This window comes from Paroedura picta, chromosome 13, assembly GCF_049243985.1.
Source record: "Paroedura picta isolate Pp20150507F chromosome 13, Ppicta_v3.0, whole genome shotgun sequence".
Lineage (NCBI taxonomy): Eukaryota > Metazoa > Chordata > Lepidosauria > Squamata > Gekkonidae > Paroedura > Paroedura picta.
This window is the reverse complement of record NC_135381.1, coordinates 26,840,761-26,867,870: the sequence shown is the minus strand read 5'-3', so window position 1 is coordinate 26,867,870 and position 27,110 is coordinate 26,840,761. Positions and strand designations below refer to the sequence as shown.

The window sequence follows — 27,110 nt, the reverse complement described above, 5'->3', positions numbered from 1 at the left end:
TACTCAGCTGCTATGTTAAGTATTTTAACCCTACTGCTTTATTTTGCACAGTGACGGGTAGCTTTCTCTTAAATATGAGTAAAATGTGTCAAAAGAGAAATTTGTGGAGAAATTAAAGTGCAAAGTCAGTTTGATAAGGCACAGAGAAATTTAGGTTAATGTCAATTTAAAACTTTTCAAGGCTTATGACTACAATTATGCTTTGCCTCTTTAAACAGTAAGCATGTAAGGTTACACATTTATTTACAAGTAATTGAAAAATGTACAGTTTCTTACATGGGTTACTTGTGCAAAGTTGTACTCGACAGATCAATGTATACACAGAAGACACTGGAAGCGCAGACAAACACACTGATCGGTCTCCTCCCACACTGCTGCATAAGGTCTCCGAATGTACAAACTTAGCTTTACAAAAATGCTTTCTTAAAGACTGAAGATTTGTAAAACGGGGGGGGGGGGGAGGAGAGAACAAAGCATGCAGCAAGTAGCACTTGTGAACTTCCTACTATTTTCAACAGAAAGCAAAATGGCGGGGGCTAGTTATCCAGTAACATATGTACAGATTAAAATCTTAAAGGCCAGTTTTTGAAATACCGTTTTCCCCTACACTCTCAACTGTCATCAATTTTCATTTGAAGTACTTCACCCCTCTGTAGAGCCAGACTCAAGCACTCTATGCCAATCAGCAATATCCTTATGAGCCCTAAAGAAAGGATATTGTATTTAACCTTGAATATGTTACCATAATACAGTGACCCGTAGAAGCAAGAGCAACTCCCCTCCCCACCCTACCTCAGTTTGAAACGAAATTTGATTTTGCAATTGCAAATACTGTCACACTGCTTAAGATTGTGGGGGGGGGGGAGAGAATTCCAGTACCGAATGAGAAAGCAGGGAAGTTAGTTCTTCACACAGTACTTACAGATGCAGTGGATGATACCAGCAGTTAAATAACCAGCCTGGACAGCTCAGCACTTGAGTCACAGTTAAAAATGTATATTGTATATAAACATCCCTTTTTTTTAAATCAAGCTACACATAAGCATTACTGTGTATAACACAATTACAATTAAAAGCTTAGTGTACACTACAGAATGCACAATACTGCCCTAAGACTGGAGTTGGAATTCAGCCTCAGCAATTCTTTTACAAGTAACCCAAGTACAGTACATTTGACCTCAAAGGAGGGGGGGAGGGGTACTTTTTGATGTCCAAGGGAGAAAGAAGCTTCAGTGAGGGTGGGTGGCAACAGCACAACAGCTATTTTGCTTTCAAAGTAAATGCAGTGATGCTAGGAGGAGGAGGATGACTCAAGACACTTCATACATGTATTTTCTTCATCAGAGTGTTCATTTGCATCATCCAGGGTCAACAATCACGCCAACTCTGTTCTACTATTGCAGAGACCCGTTTTTCATATTCCCGCTTATTCTCTTGGTATAGTTGAGCTGCCTGGCTGTTTGCTGGACTGTTTGGATTAGGCTCATCCAGTAAAGACTGTTTTAAAAAGAAAAGATCGGTCAGGCGTCATTAGGGCATTTTCCATGCGGGTTGGTTATGAAAACTCAGAAACACTCAAAAAGGACTTGAAGTGTGTATATAAAAGCCTCATGCTTTAGCTCATACCTTTTACTCTCAATAGCAAGTAGCATGTGGTTAGGCATTCAACACACTAGATACAGACTACCTGGAGCACAACTCAGCCTTATGTTTGGATTAGGCTGGCTCTGAGCCCTTCCTTTGCAAAACGATGGTGAAGTCATTAATGGAAGAATGATGTATTAGGTCACAAGTATTTTCTGCAAAGTAGCTTTTTTTAATGGTTATAAACTGCCACTCTGCTCCTAGCATGCAGTATAGGCGGACAATCATATTTGTTTGCAGTAGAACAAAACTTGAGTCCAAATAGCACCTTTAAACACCAACAATGTTTTCCAAGGCATTAGCTTTTACAGAAGCAAAGATGTCATCAAATACTTGACCATACTTATTTATTACATTTCTATGTATATGTGGTGGACTTGCAGTAAAGCAGAGAAGTTTTGGACACAAATACATGCATACAAAAGATTTTAAAGATTAACTTACAAATGATGTGGGACTTTTTTTACATGGTAACAGCTGTGAGACTCTTATGCTCAGAATTGGAAAACTACAAGAATACCTACAACAGAGAATTGGCTGTTGAAGATAACAGGATTTGCAGAAACAGCTAAACTTACATCATTGGTTAAAGAGAAGACAACAATTTCCTTTATGGCTGCATGGAAACCTGTAATAGACTGCTTGCAAGAAAGGGAAAAGATTGATGACTTGAAGTTTTAGAGACTAAAAATAAATGGAGTAATTTTAATATAAGTAACTATATATATTTTTGTTATTCCTTAAGCTGGTGATTGGTGGAGCAGGTTGTCCTCTCAGCCAATATGCTGCTGTAGGTGACGCCTGACCTTTTGCCTTGTTTATGTTTCCACCCTTGGTGATTGGTGGCAGTAGTTTTGGCCATATGGATAGTCAATTGCTGGTTTTTAAAGTTTTCTTCAATCTGTTTAAGCCATGTTTTCTTTGGTGCCAGTTGTTGGATTTTCCGTTCAGTTGGTCATTCTCACTAGAGGAGTTTATGGAGCAGTCTTCTGGAGTTTATTCTGCAGACATGGCCAAACCACTCCAGTCTGTGCTTTTGGATTTGTTCTTTAATTTGCAGCTGATTGTCACATTTTGTCCAAATTGTTTTAGATTATGATCACATACAGACACACCCAGAATCTGCCACAGGCATCGCATTTGGAAAGTCTCCATTTTGTTTATATCTGGTTTTAGTAAAGTCCACGTTTCTGATCCATATAGGAGGATTGACAGGATTAGTGTCTGGAAGAGACAAACTTTGGTCTTGAGAGAGATGTTAGTCTTCCTCCAGAGGCACCATTTGAGTGTGGCAAATGCTGATGTTGCTTGGCCAATCCTACTGTGGGCTTCAGTGGTATATGACACTTTCTTTTCTTGCACCATTGAGGCTAAATACTTAAATTCTTTCACTTGAGGTATACATTTGTCAGTGATTCATCTGTAGTTATGACTTTGGTTTTGTCCACATTTATTTTTAAGCTGCAATATTAGGTGATGCAGGCAGTGTCAAAGGATGTTAGAAGCTTCTGCAACTGTATCAGCAAATATGGCACTATCATCTGCAAACATCAGATCGGTCACAATTGTTTTGGCTAATATTTTTCTCACAATGGCATCATTTACAATGTTAAAAATTAAGGGAAAGGCCACATCTCCTTGGCGCACTCCAGTCTAGATGAACTCCTCTGATAGCTCATTTCAAATTCACACTTGGCTTGTTGAACCATCATATGCTGTTTGGAGGTCTGTGATTATTTTGGGGGGCAAATGTTCAGTTTCTGGTATCTTCCATAGAGAAGGCCAGTGGACACAGTCAAAAGCAGATTGAAGTCAATAAAGATGATGACAGTTCTCTTTCCGCACACAATTATTTCCTCTGCTAGTTGACAGATGATAAACATTTGATCAATACAGATCTGATATGGCCTAAATCCTGCTTGCTCTTCTCTACTAGTCTTGTTCACAATGTACCTGTAGACTTGATTGTATAATCTTCATGAACACTTTCCTAATAACTAACAAGACACTTGATGCCACGGTAATTCTTACATTCTCAGTTATCACCTTTCTTCAGTATTGTCACTATGATGGCTTTCTTCCATGTTGATGGAATGCATTTATATTGATACATTTGAAATATTAAGTAATAGTTTATGTTCTGGTTGACTGTAAACACAAAAATCTCTGAAGTTGCTATGTCTATTCTTTGCTCCTTTTTAAAGCTGTATTAAAATTTCTAATATTTTTAAAGATAATTGATACCAGATATCTGCAAAAATGAGGATTAACTCACAAAAGCCTGTGCCCTGGCACATTTTGTTGATCTTTAAGGTGTTACTTGACTCAGGTTTTGTTCTCATACAATACCATTCTAGCCATGGTTTCTATAACTGTACTGGCAAGTTATTATCAATACTATTAATGTTACCTGTATGGATGTTAAAATGGATGACACATCATAGGTAGGACTCCAACGATTCTGAAGAATATCCAGACATATACTACCATCTGCATACACTACAAAAGAAAATTAATGTGTTTCATAACAGTTGTATCACTAATTTTATCTTTGTCAAATTGACATTTTCAGCTCACTACCAAGACAGGTTGTAGAATTGAAAATTCATGAACATTTCCTTTGAAAAGTCTATGCCAGTCATTAAAATTTATCTTAAACCCAACACAGAAATACTATTTAAAATAAAGCCTTTAACAGCTCATTTATGAAAATATTAGCAGCAGTAAGAGAGCCACAGTTCTAATTTGTTCTATTTCATTTGTGATCACAAAAGAATCTAGTTTGTCACAGTAAGATTCCATGACAAGTAATACAGCTTAAATGTCAATAGGAGACAAATCTTAAGGGCAATGATCTCAAGGTATCTCAAGACTGAGCTTAAGTATAATTATTTAGACAAGTAAATCAAATATATTCTCTCTTAATATTAAGGAACTCTGCAGCTCAGAGAACAGAGGAAGCACTGCAGTGTAGCATTTAAAATATGATCAATTTAGCAACTAATTGGAATGAATGTTTCAGTAACACAACTTTATGGGGAAAATGGCCATAAAAATCTTAAGAATCAATGTATCTGGTCCATTTCCTTCTATTATATTATAGCTCTTTACATATCTGCATTTCAGATTGTCACATACCATTTGGATGAAACATTTTAGACACAAATCTAACAGTAGGTGGCTTGTTTGGATATTCTTCTGTAAACTCTATTGTAAGCTTGAAAGTTCCTGCAATTGAGAGAAGAATTCTAAGTATCTTTTTCGCAGAGTGACTGGGTTTTGCAAACGTACTTTCCCTACACGTACTTTCCCAAACGTACTTTCCCTGCTGATGACAGCCCTAAATGCAGAAGCTCCACCCGCATGAAGAGTTAACTTTAAGTAATTGTCTAAGTCTGTCTTCCACAGCAGAGACCCAGGCACACTGGGGATATGACACTCCATGCACGGGGCGGAAAAGCCTTTTCCTGTTTGCCTTAGTATTGAATTATAAAAGATATATACTGCTCCAGAACATGGGGCTTCTGCAGTTGGCCGTACATTGTTGTAGACAAACTGAAGTGACCGTTATTTAGTGGAGGTTATTATTTATGTGTTAAGTTAATTCACAAGCTCGTATTTCACAAGCCATTCAAGGTCCTTCCCATTTACCCATTCTTCTAATATTTTCCAGAAATGAACCTGCAACTTTTCAGTGGGGGAGGGAGAGAAAGAACAGTGGGTATTCCCCCCTCCCTCAAAGAGAATGCAATTTACACTGAAGCCAGGGGAAAAGGTTTGTTCCCAAATGTAACTCAAAACTCCCTCCTGTTGCCATATCTGCCTGAAGACCAAGTAGTATTTATTAAGCCTCATAAAAGTCCACAGCACTCTGTCAATGCAGATGAGATTTCATATGTAAGCAACACATGCAATGGACAGATCAGAAACCTGCTAAATAGATCTTATTCCAGAAATATTACAAAGCTGAACTTTTACATATACTAACTTGGGAGCAAGTTCAATATCGGGACTGATTTCTGAATAAAAATGCATAGCATCAGGTAGCAGATTTCTAAGCATTTGTATGCATATGGGTAGTAACCTTATTTATTTATATACCACCCTCCCCAAAGGCTCATGGTGGTTTACATCAAACAGAAACAATAAACATAACTCAGTAAATAATAATACAATAATAACTAACATTGTGGAGAATACTGATGGCCTGGTGGGTGGGCAAGTCTGCAATGATGGTTGTAGGAGGGAGGCTGAGGAGGGCCAACTGGAAGCGGTGATACTGATCAACCTCAACCAAATTCCTGGTGGAGGAGCTCCCTTTTGCAGGCCCTGCAGAAGTGTTCAAGTTCCATCAGAGCTCTGATCTCTGGGAGCTCATTCCACCAGGTGGGGGCCAGGAATCACCAGGAAGTTGGAACTGATGGCGCGTACAGCTCTTTGTAGGCAGAGAGGTGATCCCTTGGATATACTGGGCCCAGACCACATGTGGCCTTAAAGGAGATAACCAAAACCTTAAGCCTGATCCAGAATTCAACTGGAAGCCAGCACAGCTGCTGAAGGATAGGCTGGATGTGGGACCTCCGAGGTGGTGCTGCGAGGACCCTGTCAAGCTGCATTCTGGACCAGTTGCAGTTTCTGGATCAAGAATAAGGGCAGGCCAGCACACAGCGAGTTGCCAAAGTCCAATCTAGAGGTGACCGTCGCATGGATCACTGTGGCTACCTTATTTAATAAAAATATGACATCTTGATGTAGAATCCCAGAAGTGGTATAGATTACAACCATCTTATGTTCTACTTTATGTTAAATGGTGAATAGTATTTTTGAACACTTACCATCTTCAAAAGGGGTTCCCTCAGGCCTGAAAGAGGAGAAAGCATATCAGAATCGCACATGTAGTGACATATTGCTGAACTGGCAGTTAGCATTTACAAGACATAGTGATTATTGTCTACATCCCCAGCACAGAAACAGAGCTAAGAACAACCAAGAATTTGGTTCATCACTTCTACATATGGGACATTTCACTCTTTAAAAGAACTACTCAAGGTTCAGTCACCTACTTCTACCCTTCCACCAACGCTAATCTTCCCACACTCTGGCCCAGATTCTCATCCAGAACCATATAAGGACAGACCTAACACACAATCACCAATCTCCTGTTAAAAGAGAGTGGTGCAGTTTTTTGTTTTTAGCACATATGGCCTAATAGTATTTCCTTCTAAGATCAAGCAGTACTTGCAGTCTTTAAGGTGCCAACAGTACAATGGCACTGATCAGACGAAGACTGCAATCACCACAAGTCACCAGGTAAGTTCTTCAAATCAGGACAGGGATATCTCAGTTCTGAATATCACTAAGCAGAGCAGAACTCCACTGAGCATTTTCACCAAATATGCAGACAGTCCTAAAGATTTCTCACTAACATCACTATACATGGCATTTTTAGCGGATATAAGCAATAAGACAGGTTCCTACACTAAGGCATGTACCGTAAATTCATACAGGGAAAAGTCATAGAGGCAAGATTAACAGGAGGACTATGTGCCAATGCAGCAGGTACATGCACACAAGCTTAAATTCCACAAGGGGATGTAATATAAACCTGAAATACAGACATTACCCAAGTGCTTCTCTAACTCATTAAGCAGAGCAGAAAATGAGTAAAAGACAGTATCACTGAAGTTCAGTGAAATCAGAACTTGTACTTTATATCTTCATTTGAGGTTTCAAGGCCGCTTTCATTATCATCATCATCATCAAGTATAATAAAACAATAAATGGAAAGCATTAAATGCCCCCCACCAAAGGTGACTTAAAAGCATTTAGGTAAAACAGTAAACAAAACCTCGAGTAAAAAAGAGCCCCCCCCTTCAGTTCCTGTAGAACTACTTTCCTAAAGCTCAGTAAAGAACTAGTTTGGCAGACCTAACCTCAGAGCATATTTCAGCACAAGGAGATAGTCCCCAGTTCTTTTTACACCCTCACTTCATAAGGTATGGGCTTCCTTAGGCTACTTTAAGCTACATAGATTCATAGGGTGGTATGAAAAACAATATTTAGAACACACTGAAAATCTGAAATAGAAGAGTCCCCAGTAGAGAAAGAAGAGATTAGGAAATGGGGAAAGAAACTTGCTCTACAAATTTGGAAACCAGCATGCTGAACTGAGTTAGCATTATACAATAGGTAGGCTTGAATTAGAATAAGACCTTGCTTCAAATGATCACTTATCCTTGAAGCTCACTGTTAATTTGGGCCAGTTACCCTCACTCTAAGTCTGAGCTATTTCACAAGACTGCTGTGAGAGAAAAACAGGAAGGGAAACTCAGGTCTGCCACTCTGAACTCCTTGGAGGAAGGGGAGGATAAAAATTAAAGAGACAGACATCAGTGGCTTTCAAACTGTCCCCTATGAATTACTTAGTGGCTCAACAATGACAGAACAGCTTACTTGGGGGGGGGGATTTCCTTACAATATGCCTCCTCGGGATTGTCATATGCAATCCAAGTATTTCTGAATATGTAGGAGTGGGTGAGCAATACTGAGGTCCAACCTGCTTTGGCTGTTGTGCAGATAAAAGTGGGTCAACCCTACATGGACCGTCTTGACCTTCTTGCTAGAATAACAGGATATAGTTTTGATAATGAGATATGTTGATAATTATAATTGAGAACACAGACAGATCTGGGTAATGAAAGAGACCTATACTAGAATAGCAGCTTATGGCTCAGCGGTAAAGCAATTGCTTTGCATTGTACAAGTAAACACTGTCCACAGTTCAGCATCTAGCCCCTCTGGTTACAACCTTTCAGGTACAAAATATGAGAAAAAGCCTCTCTTTGCCTTAAACCCTGAAAAGCTACTGCCAGTCAGACAACAAAATGCTAAACTAGATAGACAAATGCTACCCACTATACAAGTAACTCCATATGTTCATGGGAATAAAGTTGCTTGAGACACCTTAAAGACAAAAATAAATGTACTGATCCAGAAGCATTCAATGGGTCAATCACAACCCACAACAAAGCTGAACACCTCTCTAACAAGGAAATATGAGCTCCATTTTGAGCATTTTTACAGGGAGGGAGTTGTCAACACAGTTTTATAGGGAGGGAGTTGTCAACACAGTTCTGCAGGGCCTGCAAGACTCTTCCACAGGCGTTTGGTCAGGGCTAGGGTTTAGAACAGGAGTAGTCAACTTGTGGTCCTCCAGATGTCCATGGACTACAATTCCCATGAGCCCCTGCCAGCAAATGCCTTGGCAGTTTTCCTGCTATTATTTTATTGTTGTTACAATGCTGTTTTTTTTTAAATTGGGGTTTTATTAACTTAAATATTTGTATATTTATTTAAACTGTAATCCATTGCAAGCTAGCCTGGCCAAGAGCAGAAGCCAACAAACTGCAATACAAATAAATACACACACATATATATATATTAAGGTGGGGTAAAGTGATAGAAAAAGCAAAGAAAACAGCAGGCAAAAGAATGAAGATTAAGAAAGAGCAGATTTAACATTTAAAGTGACAACTACAAAGGTTCAAGAAAGTAGGTGTGGACAGCTGCTACAGTATAATGGGCTTAGTTGTCTACTTCTCCCTTCAAGCAATCTGGACCAGCCTTTCTCGACTTTTTTACCATTACATCCTTCAGGCTTCAAGAAACCCCAAATGGCACAACCATGCAGTATATGTTGGGCATAGATGTCTACACAGTCACCTGAGGCCGCACTACTTCCCTCCCCCTCCAGGCCCATCATTGGCCATTTTGGGAGGGGCAGCAGGTCAACATGGTCATATCACCCAAGAAATATTTAACAAATTTAATAAACAAACAAAAATTAATGAACTCCTACCCATTCGGGAAACTCTTCCAGGGCCATCAAGACACCCCAGGGTTTCACAAAACCCTGGTTGTAAAAGCTTGATCTGGTCTAAGACTAGCCCCTGCTTCCTTTCCACATCTGATATATGGAAATATTACCTCAGAGCCACTACAAATATTCCCAGAATGTCTGTTAAGCACTGTGTGCACCTGACAGAACCTAAGTGTCTATCAGCAATAATATTAGGGAAGGTGAAGAGTAGGAGGAAAGCACATCAGCCTCCAATCACCTTCAAGGCCCTGAGTACTTGAGAAGCCACCTCTCCACCTATGCCTCCCAGCGGGTACTATGTTTCACTAACATCAACCAATTGGTGATCCCTGGCCCCAGGGAGGTTCCTCTGACCTCAACCAGAGCCAGTGCTTTCTCTATTCTGGCTCCCACCTGGTGGAACGAGCTCCCAGAAGACATCAGCGCCCTGCCGGAGCTAAAACAATTCCATAGGGCCTGCAAAATGGAGTTCTTCCACCAGGCATTTAGCCAAGACAAGTGAACTAACCACCAACCAGAGCCCAGAGGTCCCTCCCACCATCAACTGCACATATCCACAAAAGAACTGAACCAAAGTGCAGTAAAACTGAGTCAAATGTTCCATGGTTAAATGTTAATTTGCAAACCGCTCTACCTTTTTCTAATACAAGTTCCTATTGTTAAAAATGTTACACATTCAAATCAAAGTGTCTATTATACTGTACAGTTTTTACAAAAGTTCCAATGTAAACCGCTCTGAACTGCAAGGGAGGGAGCAAGGGGGGAGGGGGGCGTGAGCGAGAGAAATAAAAATGACAGTCAAATAAATAAATAAATTCGGATTCTGTTTCTATCTCCGGGCATCCTAAAGCAACCTCCCTCTTCACTTATATAATAATTTAATGACTACATCTACCTTTTGTCAGGCTATTGCGCTATGCACTTTATAACGCAAAGTTCTCCAAAGACATGAAAGCGGTACAAAAATGCATCATTACACTTCGAGGGGAGAAAAGAAGAGCAAAAGGAGGCTCTACCTGGGGGGAAAACCAGACTCACCCGAAGATGACTGCGTTCCAAACCATAATGTTGTTCTCTGAAGGGGCTCCGCTTACTCCAGCCGGGGGATCTTCCTGCAGCCTGGATGTTGTTGGTTTTTGTTTTTTGTTTAGGGGGGGGGGAGGAATACCAGAGAAAGAGAAGGTAAAAACAGGACCAAAGAGTCTCACTTTCCACCCAATGACCGCAAACAACGTAACCCCCCCCCCACCCGCCCCACTTTGGCTGACGTCCCTTACTTTGCGCAAGCGGCGCAATACCAAGCCTTACGAGCGCGACTCTGGCGCTACGCTACTCGCGTAGCGCTCCCTCTACCGCCGCCATGTTGGATCGCCTCACCTCTCCCCCCCCCCGGTTCCTTCAGCTTTACCTTTTGAAGTCCCGCATGAGGCGCCTCCGGGCCGGCGTGGACATGGCGGGGTTAGTGGTTATAAATCACTCATACACCGAATCAGGTCAGACGGGACAGGAGGAGGCGAGAGAAGCGATCGGAATGACGAGACGGCGGCAGCTGGTTCCGAGCGAGGCGGCGGCTGCCGTGCGATAGCGGACGCTACCACTGCGCTTCACTAATGGGGGAGCAAACGAAAAATCATTCGGCGCCTTAACTACGGCAATGGTCGCAACGACAGGGCGATGCCAGACTGTACCACCACCGTTCTGGGAAAAAGGGGGAGACGGAATCCAGGCAGCCCCAGATACAGCCGAGCCCGCTGGGGTTGTACTACTATATAAACTACAGGGGGAAGTAGGCGGTGCCTGGAAAAAGGGGCGGGTACCAGTTTGGCTCAACAGAAAAAGACTCCGCCCTTAAGTCCTGGGCTTATTAAAAGAAGCTTATAGGAGAAGAGATGGCGGGGCAAAGCAAGAATTCTGGACGGGCCCAATGGCCGGCAGAAACGAGAGGGAGGGACAGAATCCAGCCCTCTGTATGAAGGATGACGGCACCACCGAGGTGTCTTCTTGGCCTTTCGCCTCCTTATTGGTCGGCAAATGAAGGACGGGCCGCCTCTGGGCTGGGCCTCCTTTGGCATTACAACATTGCTTTGCAGACAATGCCTGTGGATTAATACTGGGAAAGAAAATACAGTCTTTTTCGGGGGCGTTGCAGAGCAGTACCGGGCCTATTCATCTGTCTAAAAGGAATGAAATAAATGGTTTTAGACTGGAGTAGCAGTATAGAATTGAACAGCAATAGAATTGGTGTTTTTTATTACAGTAGAAAGTTTGTGAGGCAGTGTTCACCTATATATAGTTAGCCACATGTGCCCTTCCTCCTCTAAAGAGAGCTAAATCCACAGATTGGGACCACAATGATACTAAGCAGATTTTTCAGCAAACTTCGGGCTGTCCCCAGTTTTGCAGAAAAATCTTTAAAAAGGGAGGGGGATGTGAGGCAAAGCTCACAAAAAATAAAATGCTGTTCTCTGCACTACCACAGAAAAGGCACCTACCTCCAACAATTGTCTTCTGACCGAGGAGGAAGGAGATGCTAAACGGTGCATGCCAAGTACCCTCAGGTCTTATGGTAACCCTCTCAATTAATCACCTCAAAAATATACTGTCATTAACAGCTATTCTCTGGTCTTACAAAATGAGGGCCGTGGGCTTCTTGACCGAGTCGATCCATCTCATGTTGGCCAGGGTTACCAGATGTCCTTTTTTGCGAGGACATGTCCTTATTTTTTGGGTGTCCATGCTCTTTGGGTTCTTTTTTAAAAAACTGCCCTGTTTTGAGGTTGGAAAGTTAAGAATATTCCTAGTCAACAGCAATTATCACAGCAAATAGTAGAGGAAATATGGCTCTTTTTAGCTTTTCAAAATATGATAACCTTAATGTTGGAGCTTCCTCTTTTCCTGCTGCCTTCTACTTTTCAGTGACAAGAGTCACTGGTTTCAAAATGTAACCAAAGTATGATAACCTCAGGTTCAGTTATTTTAGCTTCTAAGGAGAGTTTAGGCTTGATTTGATCTTTTTGACAGTGCATAGTATCTGTAAATCACTCCTCCAGTAACACATTTCAAATGAGTGAGCTTTCTCCATCAACTTTCTTCACTAACCAGCTTTCACAACCATACGTAGTAATGGAGAATACAATAGTATTCTAATGATAATCTAATCTTATATGTTCTGCATACAGTTTGAGGAGATCCTCGTTTGATGTCTTTGCCATTTGGAATCCATCTTATTTCTTGTTAGGAGTACAATCTTTTATCAGGAGTACAGTTTGTTTATCAAAGCAGTAAGATGATGTGGCACACCCCTTTCTTGTATAACTTCATAATCACACTCAAAAGCTTTGCTGTAATCTATGAAACACAAGATTTTTCTGCTGAAATTTTCTTGCTTGCGCCAGTAACCAATATAAATTTGCAATGTGATTTCTAGTGCCTTTTCCCTTTTTGAACCCAGCTGGATTGTCTGCCATTTCTCATTCTACATATGGCCACAGTCTTTGTTATAAGACTTTTGAACATCACTTAATTCACCTGAGAAATTAATGTAATTTTCCAATAGTTGCTGAAATATTTGACATCTTTTTCTGGAATTTGAATGTAAACTGAGCATTTCCAGTCTGTGAGCCATTGTTTTATTTTCCATATGTTTTGCATATTCTTGTTAAGATTTTGATGGATTCCTTTTCTTTGGCTTGAAATAGCTCTACTGATATCCCATCTACTCCTGGTAATTTGTTTCTCCCAATTTCACTTCACTTCTGCTTCTGATTATGTAATCTATGTGATTTCTATATTGGCCACCAGGTGATGCCCACGTATACAATTGTCTGGTTACTTGAAATATGTTCACAATGAATAACTTATTGTTTTCACAGAATTATTTGATATCATTCAATCGCACTTTGCATTCTAGCCCCTTGTTGCTTTTACTACATCTCACCTATTTTTGTCTGTGTTTGCTGTTTCATGAGTAAAACGTTTTGTAATTTTCTAAATTAAATCCACTTTATTTCAGTCCCTCCAAAGACTGTAATGTTTAAACATTCAATTTTTTGTTTTACAATCTTGAGCTTACTTTGAGTCATACTTCGAATGATCAGTGTTTCTATTATATCATATATATATGATATATATATGTATGATATAATGTGCTTCTATTGTGTAATGTGCTTGCCTGTAATGTGCTTCTATTATATCAGTGTTTCTATTATCAGTGTTTCTAGCTTTGTAGTTTTCTTTTGCATCCATTCACTTAACAATTCAAGGTCCTTTTGCCTTTAATTCAGTTGTGTGCAAGAGAGAGAGTTTGGGCAAGAGAGAGAGTTTCTATTTAGCCATAAAGCTCATTGGCTGGGATTAGCCCTGTTGATGTATCTCATGCCAAAGCAAGAAATTAATAAATTTACAAGGATATCTTGTAACCCATGCTAATAATGAGGCAAGAAAGTAAGAAAATCTTGATAGGGATCTGGATTTCAGTCTGGGATGGGCAATCATGAGCTACAGTATGCTTTAGCAACTATGGGTGGAGAGCAGTGTTGCCCAAACTGTGACCTGAAGAAATACTGAGAATGTTTTTCAGATGTTCTTGATTATTTATTTAGATCTTCATACCCTATTTTTCTTCCCAGTGGGGTCACAAATGCTCCTCACCTCCATTTTATTCTCACAACAATTCTGTAAGGTAGCTTAGATTGTTGATTTTAGGGTTACCTATCAGATTATTGGGTTTTTGTGTGTGTGTGCTCGGCAGCTTCTATTCCCGTATTTATTAGATGGAAATTAAAATAAATGTGTAAGTAGATCTTTACATCCAGTAAAGTTACCCTTCCATGAATACTGTGGCAAACCGCTTTGGAATTTCAAGAGATTTTCAGAAGCAGCTTGTGATAGGACATAAACACCTGTATTCCTGCAGGAGAAAAAAAAATCAAAATCCAACTGAATGCACAGTTTAACTGAATGCTTAGAAATTCTTGGCTGCTGTTCAAATTTATTTTCTATGTTTTGACTTCAAAATTGGATTTGCATTACTGAGAAAAGAACAGGCCTACAGAGAATGCATGTTTTATAACTTGAAGAATGAAAATAGAATGAATAATCTCCCCCCTTTGGGGCTGTTATTCACAAGCAGTCAAGTACATTTGGGTCATCATTCTGTAAGCATACACTGAAATGGGGCGGGGTGAGAGATTTTAGCTCACCAGGATGTTGAATTAATTGTTAACATCCCCCGTCTCTTTAAGGTATATGTATACTATGATATTTTAAATTTGAGATCACCTTAGTGTCCTGCTGAAATGGCTAATATAATGATTCCTATTGGTTTCAGAGCTATGACATTCTATATTGTGAGACCTTCTCTAATGTTTAGTTCGGTGTAGTGGTTAGGAGTGTGGACTTCTAATCTGGTGAGCCGGGTTCGATTCTGAGCTTCCCCACATGCAACCAGCTGGGTGACCTTGGGCTCGCCATGGCATTGATAAAACTGTTCTGACCGGGCAGTGATATCAGAGCTCTTTCAGCCTCACCCACCTCACAGGGTGTCAGTTGTGGGAAGAGGAATGGGAAGGCGACTGTAAGCCGCTTTGAGCCTCCTTCGGGTAGAGAAAAACGAAGCGGCATATAAGAATCAACTCTTCTTCTTCTTCTTCTTCTATTGCCCTCTTGTTCATTATATCTTCACAACAACCCTGTGAGCTAAGCCGTAAGCGTATGACTGGCCCAAGATCACCCAAGAAGCTTTCATGGCAGAGTGGGGATTTAAACCTAGGTCTCCCATATGCTAAGCCAACATTACACCATAGTGTAATACTTCATAGTGCAGCTATGAAATGGCAGCCATAGGAAATGGAGCCAGCCAAAAAATGGATGCCACATCCTAACTTTAGGCTCACAATGAGGATACAATGCACCCGTTCTCTGGCACCCTTCGTCCGGAGAGATGCTTCCAAACAGAAGAGGGCAGGCCGCGTCAGACCAGAGCCAGGGGGTAGTCAAACTGCGGCCCTCCAGATGGCCATGGACTACAATTCCCATGAGCCCCTGCCAGCTGGCAGGGGCTCATGGGAATTGTAGTCCATGGCCATCTGGAGGGCCGCATTTGACTACCCCTGGGCCAGACGCCGCTTCGCGTTCTTCGCAGGCGGCTTCAGCTGAGGGGGAGGCTTTGCAGCGCCTGGTGGGCGGAGCCTGGTGGGCAGGCCTCGCTTCCAGACGCAGCCGCGGAGAAGGCGGGGCGGACGTTGCCGGAAGCGTCTGTTTCGGTGGGGCCTCCTGGTGCGTCGCTCCGCCGCCGCCATGCCCAAAGTGGTGTCCCGCTCCGTCGTTTGCTCGGACACGCGTGACCGCGAGGAATACGACGACGGCGAGAAGCCCCTGCATGTCTACTACTGCCTGTGCGGCCAGATGGTGCTCGTTTTGGGTGAGTCACGTGTGCCGGGCGGGGACCGGCTGGTCTTTAGGGTCGCGGGGTGCCTCCCCCCCCCCCCGGCAAACAAGGCCGGCCGCATTTACTCGCGAGGAAGCCCCGCGGATTTCAGTTGCGTTTCATCCCGTCCCTTTAAAGGAGGGGGCGGTTAACATTTGCCTGCTTGTTTTTAGGTGAATGGGGGTAGGTGGCAGAGGGAGGGAGGGTCACCCCATCTAAATGATCCGTGGTAGATCCAAGACCAGGGGTAGTCAACCTGTGGCCCTCCAGATGTCCGTGGGCTACAATTCCCATGGGCTCATGGGAATTGTAGTCCACGGGCATCTGGAGGGCCGCAGTTTGACTACCCATGTCCAAGACAAATAGTTCTGTATGTGAGAACAGTTCTCCAAATAATGGACAATTTTCTCAAGGAACCAGCTGCCGTAAGATCTGACCCGTGCTTCCGATGACTGTAAAAGGGTATCAGGTCTGTCTTTGTCTTAAAATAGAATTAGGTACATCTAAAATAAGATTAGATGCAGCTGTTGTTAAATTATAGTCCACATTTCCCCCATGAGGTTATGAGAACTGCCACCATCTGTATATCCATGGTTAGCCAGGTGAAATGGCAGTGTAGGAGGGTCTACAGACTTCATGCTCTGCTGCTGGGCCTCCTGGAAGTACCTGGTTGGTCACTAGTGGAAACATTATATTTGGTTATGGATCCTGGATGGTCATGGTCTCTTAGAGTCACTGGTGTTATTTTGAAATAGGAAGATGTAGGTGTATGCCTGGAGGGAAAAAGAGAATATTCTGCTTTTCCCCACCCCCCCAAAAAAAACCTTATATGTATGTATTAATAAGGCATTAATCATTTACACTGCTATCCTTCCTGAGTACACTTTTGATAATTGATTCTGTTGGTTCTACTTCCATTGGTTCCAGCCTTGATCCATCTTTTCATGTGTTACCTTATGGCTTGTTTTCATCACAAAAATTTAGTGTAGTACTCCATTTGTTAAAAACAAACACTCCCAAGCAGTAGTCATTAAAATAATTATTCACATAGAGTGAAAATAGGTTTTATTTCTTTACTGAAAATAAAATTAAGTACAAAAACAAATATGTTTGTGAAAAGTATGGTGACCAAGGGCCTGTCTGCAGGCCAACATTTTGCATGTCTCTTGCTGTAGAAAAAGGGCTTGCCCATTGAACTTAATTTCTGTGTCTGCCATCTTACTTGAGTGGTGTGTTTTCTGCAGATTGTCAACTCGAGAAGCTACCCATGAGACCACGAGACAGAGCCCGGGTGATTGATGCTGCCAAACATGCTCACAAATTCTGTAATACTGAGGAGGAGGAAAATGTTTATCTCCGCAGGTAGGTTCATTTAGGCTCCACCACCAGCAAGCAGTGCAGTATACATTTCTCAAATGCTTAGTCTTCTCCCACATTCTTTTGCATTACCTCTGCCCTTGTCATTACCACTTCTTCCCCTGAAGCTCCCCTGCCAATACCCTGCTAGCTCTGGTTCTCCTTCCCTCCTTCCCTCCCCTCTGCATTATCTCCCGCTATTTTTCCCCCCCCAGATATCCTTCCCTCCAGTCTTCTTCAGCCCCCCTTCAACTCTCAGTCCTCTTCCTGTTCACTTTTCCCCAGTAATCACCTCCTCCTTCAAACCAGACCAATTTATTTGGTTCCATTTTGCCTTATTCTGACAACCCAAAATTGCTGCTTGGTGGGTTCTCCTTCTCTCCCCCCCCCACTCCAGCCCTGTCTATTCATTCACATACTGCTGTTATCTTTGGGAAGGTTAGTCCTTTTAAAAGTGTTTTTAGTTTTCTGAAAATTTGAGTTTCCGCCCCAGGTTTGCAGAAAGACATTTCATAGCAGTGGGTGGCTCTCTTGTTGTAGGGCCATTTGAAGGTCAGGTACATTGACAGCTCCCCACCCACCATAAGCTGCCTGACCAGGGGCCAGTGGAGGGAACCTTTTCAAGGCCTGTTCTTAGGAATGGGCTTTGAAGCTAGTAAAAGATAGAAATCCAGATCTGCACTCCCCAGCATCCACATTTATCACGAATTTTGAATTTACTGGTAACACGCAAAACTGCTTAAGTTCAGTTCTCTTCACGCTGGTGTGCGTGTGTATAATGTATTCAGCTTAACAGCATGTAGTCTTCACATATTACCTGTTTTTCTTCTGCAGGCCAGAAGGCATTGAACGACAATACAGGAAAAAATGTGGAAAGTAAGTACCTCTGGCAAGATGTGTTCAGATTATATTGTAGAAAGGGCTGCATACATCTGTATCTCATATTCAGTGTAATGTTTGTATCCTCTGCGATACCTCAGGCTATTGCTCAGAAGGCATGGATTATTACATGCTAATGTAATGTGTTGATACAGCTTGATTTGTGAGCAAATGATCCTGCAAGCAATTGTTATAGGAAGGGTAGCTGGACACAGATGTAATATTTCATAGAATGGGTCATTTATCAATCTATCCCCAGGAGCAGGGGATACCCGGACACTGGGGCAACCATCATAGAGATCCTTTTGCTATGATGCCAGATAGGCATCAAGAGAATTATGGCTGATATGATGGCCCCACCCCCAACTGGGTTCTTTTCTACCTGTTCCATGATAAGGGGCCACTCCCTCCCTCCCTCATTTATTTATTTATTTATATTTATATACTGCCACTCCCAAATGTCTTGCGGTGGGGTACAAGATCAATAAAATACAATAAAATCCCCTAAAATACCCCTTAAAACATAATAGAATAATAACATAAGACAAGATGGCGGACAGTAAAATATTAGCCCATTCCCCCATGGGTCAAGCCTTCAGCATGGGTCAAGCCCTCTCTCTACCTGGGAGCAAGGAGCCTAGCTGGTCTCAGCTTAGAGATCCTCAGATGGCAACACCAGGTACCGCTCTAGCCTTAACTGACAAAAGAGCTCCGTCTTGCAGGCCTTGTGGAAAGCTGACAACATCAGGTTGCAACCCTTCACCATCTCCAGGCTTATCAGATTGGTGCTGTGGCTGCCATCCAGGCAAGCCCTGATGGACATCTTTGCCTCTGTGCATTCTTTGATGAGGGTGGCCGGAATGAGAAGGGAGAATAGAGGTGTTGGGGAGGCGCTTGGCTTCTGTGGTAGCCATTTTGCTTTGGGGCATCGCTCATGGCAGGTCTCCCAAGGGGAGTTGCAACATTCTTGTGGGGCAAGCGTCCTGCATGCAGGCACCCAGTGACCACAGCCTGGCAAGTTCTCCCACTGACCCTGCTTTGCCCTGGCCTGCAGGCCCTGTTTTGGTGGTTTGGCTTCCAGTAGAATCAGAAATGGTCCCTCCTCGCCTGACTGGGAGAAGGTGTCTTTTGAGTCCCTGTTTGCGGCTGCTGCCATAGTTTTGCAAGGCGAGGCCAGCGAATGCTGGGGGAGACAAAGCAAGGGGGACAGATTATCTTTGACAGACTATCATGACCCTGGGGTGCAGTCGTGAATCAAACCCTCAATGGCCAAATGCACAGGAGTCCCAGGCCCTGGAAAAACCCTAGAGCAAGGCAGCATTCTAGGAGTTCAGTGTCCTAGATAGGCAGTGTCGAAGACAAGGAACAATAGAGAACACAGACAGACACACTCTGTCCCACCTGTCCCCCAATCCCAGAGTTATGGCACCAGTTTCCTTTTACCACAGTGGACCTGCTTGATCCCCAATGCAGGGTGAAAACATGAGACTGCTAGGCATTCTCACACCCGGGTCCAAGAACTGAAACTAGATTGCAAGGGGAATTACCAAGTCTTTCTGAAGTAAAAAGGGAGGGGGGGGGTTGGGAGGATGAGCAGCTACAGGAGGCCTCAGGGAGGCCAGTTTAACTCCCAGCTGGAGAAAAGTTTAAGCTGGTATTGGCCTGGTATGGCATGATAGTGTACATGAAAGCACTTTAAGAAGAAGAGTTGGTTCTTATATGCTGCTTTTCTCTACCCGAAGGAGGCTCAAAGCGGCTTACATTTGCCTTCCCTTCCTCTCCCCACAACAGACACCCTGTGGGGTGGGTGAGGCTGAGAGAGCCCTGATATCACTGCTCGGTCAGAACAGCTTTATCAGTGCTGTAGCGAGCCCAAGGTCACCCAGCTGGCTGCACGCGGGGGAGTGCAGAATCGAACCCGGCTTGCCAGATTAGAAGTCCGCACTCCTACCCACTACACCAAACCAGCTCTCCTCAGCTCTGTATAAATGTCAAGAATTATTAACATGCTGGCATTCATCTACCATTTTCAAACATTTATAGTACTTTGCATATCTTCTTTGTAATCAACTTGTAAACCGGGATGTGTTTTATTGTACAGGTTTATTGCTTGTGATCACAGTGGCGCAATGCCCACATCAAACATATCAACTTGATCCTGCTGGAATGTCAGGTTAAACCAAACCATTCCCTTTTTTACATAAAAAACATTTGATGTTTTCTTCCCAGGTGTGGACTGCTTCTCTTTTACCAGCATCAGCAGAAAAACGCCCCAGTGACGTTCATTGTCGATGGTGCTGTGGTCAAATTTGGACAGGGCTTTGGAAAAACAAACATTTACACCCAGAAGCAAGAGCCTCCCAAGAAGGTAGGGAGATGTGTGCTATGGTTGTAACTCCTTGAAGGGGGGTGGAAGGGCATAATGGTAGGAGATGCTGCATTTGAGGTCCCAAGAACTAGAGCCTCTTTGGACTGTGATGATTTGTATCTTTAAAAAATCTTGTGGATTGATCATCTCCCAGGCCTTTATTGAGGTGGGTTTCATTTTGAGCCTTATAGATAACATAACCCAGTCTGGCCTCAATTATTTATTTATTTTATGTCTTTTATGGCATTAAAGATAATCTACATTGTAATTTATGCCCCGCATTTGGCTGATGACATTCTTCTCTCCTCCTTTGTCTCCTCACAACAGCCCTGTGAGGTCGCTTAGGTGAGCATGTGCAACAGGCCCAAGATCAAATAGCAAGTGGCAAAATGGGGATTCAAACCTGTGTCCCCCAGATGCTAGTCCAGGACTCTAAGCATTGTGCCACACTGTATTTTGGACATCAGTCCCTTTTTCTTGTTCCAAGAGGCTTGGAATCCCCATCATCAACAAGGAACTTGCCTCCCTGCTGTGACAAAAGCATTTCCCTCCACTTACTGGCTGAGATGTTGGTGTGGTTCTTCATTCTACCCCCCGGTGGTTGTTTCTATAGCTGGGGCTGTCCCGACGGCCCCAGTGAAAGTGTTTGTGGCTCCATTTCTGAGAACTTGCAGCTCCCCCTTTTTTCCCTAGAGGAGGTTCTGTTGTCTGATGGTATGGATCAGCATCATGTACATCAGTGCAATGGTTAGAATTTCAAACTGGGGCAGGATGCCAATCCCAGGGCCACCAGGTGTCCTGTTATAGCAGGAGACTTTCCAGTTCAACCCCCCCAAAAGAAGAATGTTGCTGTTAAATTGCAACTGACTGGCATCCCCTGCCATGGGTGTTCAAGACACAAGATCAGCAGATGAGGTCTGCAATTATCTTTCTCTTCATAGCACGCCCAGAATTCCTCAGTGGTCTCTCATACAAGCAAGGACCATGGCCAACGCTGCTTACCTCCCAAGCCCAGATAAGCTCAGGCCAAACCAGTCTTTAAAATGTCAGCCAAAAAGAGCCGTTATGTCAATGGTGTGATCTCATTTCTCAGATGAACTTGAAAGTGAAATCATGCTATTGATGTAATTACCCCCTCCCAGCAACTGACTGAGCTGTGGAATTCATTGGAAGAGCCAGTCATTTTCTCTTTGCCTAAGCTACCTCAAGGATTCTTGTGAGGATAAAATGTAGGAGGGGAGATACTCATGCACGGCCCTGAGCTCCTTGGAGGAAGGGCAGGATTTTCTTTTAATGGAAAACATTCAGCATGGCCCTATTGGCTTTGGGCAAGGCCTGCTGGGCTGCAGGGGAACCACGGAGGACAAGCAACCCAGTTCCCAATAGTGGATTGGAGTCTGTAATATGAAGTCTCACAGGTCAGTTCCCAGGGGGACACCTTTCTGTTCTTAGCCTGAGATCTCCATGGTGCTCCTGTGATGCAGCAGAATAAGAGAGCCTTAAGTCACATCCAAATAAATAAATGAACCTCTTCTTGGGTTCCCAGGTGATGATGACCAAACGGACCAAGGACATGGGCAAGTTCAGCTCAGTCACTGTCTCCACCATTGACGAAGAGGAGGAGGAGATTGAAGCGGTGAGTGTTCTCTGCTTTTCTGAAAGCCGCAAATAATGTCCAGACATATTGGCTTGTATCTGCCTTGTTGTTAAAGAAACCTCCATGCCTGTAACTTTTCTTAAGAACACACTGGTGATTTTTCACTGATTCTCTCCTTCCACTACAGTCCCCCAAATTCAGAAGGCCTTCAGGAGCAACATAATGGGGGCCTTCGATAGGAATCCTTAATAAAGTGGATTATTTCCTGAATTATTTCCCTGAATGCAGATGGATGCAAGCCTCTGTTTCAGAACAATTATGCAGTTCCTTCATCATTTCAGTTTCTGCTTTTGTTTCTGCACTTCAGTTCCCTTCTCAGACCTTCTTGTTTTTCTGCATGTGTGTTCTTTACACATGACACATTCCAGATATCCTCTTTTTAGAGGATGTGTCCTCTTTTTTTTATGTCTATACTCTTTTCCGCTCTTAAAAAAAAATCAATGAAAATCTTTTTGGGGGTCGGAAGGTTAGAAATATTCCTGGTTAGTAGCAATTATCACAGCTTAAATAGTAGGGGTATTTAAAATGAGATTTGCTGTAGAGAGCATTTGTTTGAGGTAGTCAGAAAATATGTGTGTTTTTGTTTGTTTTGCTTTTCAGAATTTGGTAACCCTACTCATTCACATACATGCTGTGTGGCATCACAGTCTTCTTGTGTAGCTTGTCTCAGTGTCAGAAAACTTTGGCCATTCAGCCACGGGTGAGGAGGAGGGCTGTTGTCCTAAAAAAACATGTCCAAATTTCCTTTGGGCCCTGTCATTCATTTTATGATTATTTAGATCCCAGCCTTGTATCTCTGACATCTCACCACACAAACTGCAGTGTCCTACACCAATGCTGCTAGAAGGGACCATCCTTCCACAGTTTGGGATCTGAGACTTTATTCTCCCATATTAATTAGTATTGGTCATGAGTCTCGCAGGGCGATGCTGCATTCAGCTACAAGGTAACTCTACTGATGGTCTTGTCTGTCTTCCAGAGAGAAATCGCTGATTCCTATGCTCAGAATGCTAAAGTGATTGAGAAACAGCTGGAACGGAAAGGCATGAGCAAGAGGAGACTACAAGAATTGGTAAATTTACCCTTCCCCACATCTTTTCCATTTGCTTTGCGCCAGCAGTTGAAGGGCTAAGGCAGAACAAGTTGAAAGCTCAGTTCAGGCAAGATGAAGGTAATGTGGGACAGGAAGCCTGGTGGTATGGAAGGATTTACATCCTCCTGTTGTGCAGGGAGCAGATTTGGCATTTGCAGAGCAGCTGAAGAGTGTGTGTGTGTGTGTGTGTGGACTCAGCCTTGCTGTTTTGATAAGCAGGTTATCATAGTGGCCGAGAGGGCCTTTCCATCAGCAATTTTTGGTTTGCAAATTCCCTCCTTTCTTAGGATTGGATCCAGACTAAATTTTCCACCCATACAATTTTCCACCCATAGAACAGAATGATCCTTCCTTCCACTGATCTCCCCAAAATGCTTCTTGGGGACAGGAACTTCTTAAGAGGCAAGCTTAAAGTCTTCCAACAGCAAGTGGGAATTGCTGGCAGTTACTCCACCCCTTCTGTTTTCAGAAAAGGTAGTTGGATCCAAGCCTATGGCTGACGTGGCCATGCTGGTTCATGCTTTTGTAACCGAGCCTTTGGCCTTTAAAAGAACACACCTTAAGTTGGGTAGCCATGTTGGTCTGCAACAACAGAACAAAGTTTGAGTCCATTGACACCTGTAAGATCAACAAGGTTTTATCAAAAGCTTTCATAGCTTTCAAAGCTTGCACACAAAAGCTTATGCCTTGAATAAAACTCTGTTGGCCTAAAAGGTGCAATAGGGCTCAAAGTTCATTTATAAGAGCCAGCTTGGTGTCGTGGTTAAGAGCAGCAGCTTCTACCAGTTACTGCATAAAATTAATATGATGCTGTGGAATTTTTGTTTATAAAACTAGTCATCAGGAAGAGCCTGAAATAAATGATTAGTAAATGATATTAACTCTGGAAGGATAATAGGTGATACAGGAAAAAACGGGATTGCCCTATTTGGAGCATGATGGCACATCACCATGGGGGAGGCACTGATAGATTAGATCAGGAGTACTCGAACTGCGGCCCTCCAGATGCCAATGGACTACAATTCCCACGAGCACCTGCCAGCGAATGGATTAGATCAGGGGTAGTCAACCTGTGGTCCTCCAGTTGTCCACGGACTACAATTCCCATGAGCCCCTGCCAGCAAACGCTGGCAGGGGCTCATGGGAATTGTAGTCCATGGACATCTGGAGGACCACAGGTTGACTGCCCCTGGATTCGATCATCTCTTCTGTTGGGTCAGCCAGTTAGTTCAAAGGTGAGGGCAATAAATGATTCAGGCTTGATGCTGCTTGTGAGTCACAGCAGCTTTCAAACTTGTAAGCTTTCCTCTGTTGACGTTGGGCAGGGAGCCTTAGAATGCATCTTTTTAACTTGCCAGAAAAGATAATGAAGGGCTGCAAGTGGCAGAAGTTGGAGGATCTTAATGGCTCCACAGAATCCATTCAGCTTGGGTAATGGGCAGCAGTAACATTGAAAATGTATGTAGTTCTGTGGTGAGCCCGTAGTCCTTGTTGTCATTGCTGCAGTTCAGGTTTGAACTGAGCTGACCCTGGAGGGCCACTTGGCTCAATTTATTTCAGGGCTGTTTTAACGTCCCAGTTCGCTCCAGTTCACATGTCTTCAGTGGAATGGCAGATTCAAGGATCCCTGGCGTTCTTTGGAAGCTTAATAGGAGCTCTTTAATGAGAAGATCATTAATGAGGGACAAGCTTCTTGTAAGGTCCCCTTGCTCAATTCAGTTTTCTCCTGCGATGAGCAACTTTCAGGAGTCTGCTGGTTATTTCACAGCATATTTCATAGCATGCTGGCTATGTTCACAGTGAGTCCCCACAAGCTTGGCCAGTGTTCCTTATTACTGCGCCGCCTTGACCATGTCCCGGAGTCTTTGCAGTGCACTACAGTTCTTGTTTCTGTTTCATTTGATGGAATATTAATGTACAAAAAAAAAACAACAACAAATACTGGTTTTTTTCCCCCTTCTTAATTTTAAATTAGGCTGAACTGGAAGCCAAGAAGGCCAAGATGAAAGGAACGCTAATCGATAATCAGTTCAAATAAGAAACACTCAGATGTGGCAATCGGTGAAGCATTTTGTTTCTAGAAAAGGAAGAAAGCCACAACAACTCTCATCCTATGAGGCGTGCCACATGAAATCCGGATGCATCTTTAAAAGACACTTTAAAAGATGGAACTGTTCTGGTCTCTGAGAAGGATTCTCTGTTGTGTTGTGTGTCACATAATTAACATCTTCTGAAATTCCCCACTGTGTGCCTGGGGAGTAATCATTCAACACTTAAGTTACTGGCACACAACCTGTCCTTGTCAAGGTAGCCTTCTATTGAGAGGGCATGTATAAAAGCATCAACATGGCTCAGCTATGCTAAAGATTTTTATTATTGTTTCCTGGGTAGGTGCTTACTAGGGTTGTGTGTGTGAGTGCCCGTTGACGGCCGAACCTCCCCCCCCCCTGCGGTGTGATGCTGGCTGCGTCTGGAGCAAACAGCCACTTACGGTGCTGAACCACCCAACCCTAGTGCCTACCCAGTTGTGGATTTTTAAAAAAATGATAATCCAGAAACTGTACAGAAAATATTAAAACCTTATTAACTTTTGTGATCTGCTATTTCCCCCACCTCCTTTGACCCAGACAAGATCTATAAAGTGTAACAAGGTTTCTCCTTTGGTTACCTGGGGAGGCTTTTGAGTGGCTCCCACTCAGGTATTGACTACCCTGAGAACTGCTTAGCTTTAACAAAGTAAAAATGTAGATGAATTTTATAAGGGCAGATGCATAAGAGATAGGCCAGTCACTGCCTACTGGCCAAAATTAGTGTCTGTTAATAACATTTTGAATTTGCAGCAGTATACTAGTAACCTTAATTGGCATGCAGCTAGTAGGAAAACAATCTTGGCTTTCAGAGACACATGGATGCTGGCCCCTTACTTAAGTGGCTTGATGTTTAGCATAGTTGTAACATGTAGGTCCCCAAAATGTGGTTGGAAAGTCTGGCAGTATTGCTAAAACCAAGCAGGTCTTCATCTAGTCCAGGGGTAGTCAAACTGCGGCCCTCCAGATGTCCACGGACTACAATTCCCATGAGCCCCTGCCAGTGCTGGTAGGGGCTCATGGGAATTGTAGTCCGTGGACATCTGGAGGGCCGCAGTTTGACTACCCCTGGACTAGTCAATGCCTAGATGTATCACTTTTTGAGTTCCACAAAGGAAGACCGATTATGAAAACGGTAGTGATTTAGGAAATTCTCGTTTTTGAGACAATGTCACCCTTCACACACTAGTACCCACCCCAACCAGATGTATAATTCAAGTTGCTAAGCAGTCATGAGTTTCTGCACAGCATAAAGTTATGAGAGGGAGCCTGGCTACTGTTTTGCAGGCATGTTCAACCTGTGACATCTCTAGTTAAAGGATCAGTTCAGAGGTGAGATGAAAGACCTTTTCCTGAGACTTTGGGGACCTGTTGCCACCATAGACAATGCAGGCCAACAGACCAAAGGTCGCATTCTGTATGAAGTTGGTTCATGTGTGCTTTTGAAGTTAAAGGTATCCCCTGTGCAAGCACCGGGTCATGCCTGACCCTTGGGGTGATGCCCTCTAGCGTTTTCATGGCAGACTCAATAAGAGGTGGTTTGCCAGTGCCTTCCCCAGTCATTACCGTTTACCACCCAGCAAGCTGGGTACTCATTTTACCCACCTTGAGCCAGCTGCTGGGATTGAACTCCCAGCCTCATGAGCAGAGGTTTCAGACTGCATGTCTGCTGCCTTACCACTCTGCGCCACAAGAGGCTCTGCTTTTGAAGTTACCAAAG

At 43.1% G+C, this 27,110-nt stretch overlaps 2 protein-coding genes across 3 annotated transcripts; one reads left to right on the top strand and one right to left on the bottom strand.

Annotated features, from left to right (window-relative positions):
- Positions 1–226: 226 nt before the first annotated feature.
- Positions 227–11,463, bottom strand: UBE2A (ubiquitin conjugating enzyme E2 A). Of its 2 annotated transcripts, XM_077307411.1 has the most exons (6): positions 10,932–11,463; positions 10,562–10,642; positions 6,480–6,505; positions 4,783–4,872; positions 4,055–4,143; positions 227–1,497 (listed from the first exon to the last, which is right to left on the bottom strand). In XM_077307411.1, exons 1-6 carry the CDS (start codon positions 10,973–10,975, stop codon positions 1,369–1,371), a joined length of 459 nt encoding a protein of 152 aa, XP_077163526.1. In that variant the 5' UTR covers positions 10,976–11,463; the 3' UTR covers positions 227–1,368. The 2 variants fall into 2 exon arrangements, with proteins under 2 accessions (XP_077163526.1, XP_077163527.1); XM_077307412.1 differs by lacking the exon at positions 4,783–4,872 and having other exon boundaries at positions 10,932–11,460.
- A 4,275-nt stretch (positions 11,464–15,738) lies between these two features.
- On the top strand, positions 15,739–25,899 carry STEEP1 (STING1 ER exit protein 1). The gene is made up of 7 exons (XM_077308686.1): positions 15,739–15,944; positions 17,195–17,312; positions 18,141–18,182; positions 20,415–20,553; positions 22,100–22,189; positions 23,190–23,282; positions 25,279–25,899. The coding sequence occupies exons 1-7, from the start codon at positions 15,821–15,823 to the stop codon at positions 25,339–25,341; spliced, it is 669 nt and encodes a 222-aa protein (XP_077164801.1). The 5' UTR covers positions 15,739–15,820; the 3' UTR covers positions 25,342–25,899.
- Positions 25,900–27,110: the final 1,211 nt, after the last annotated feature.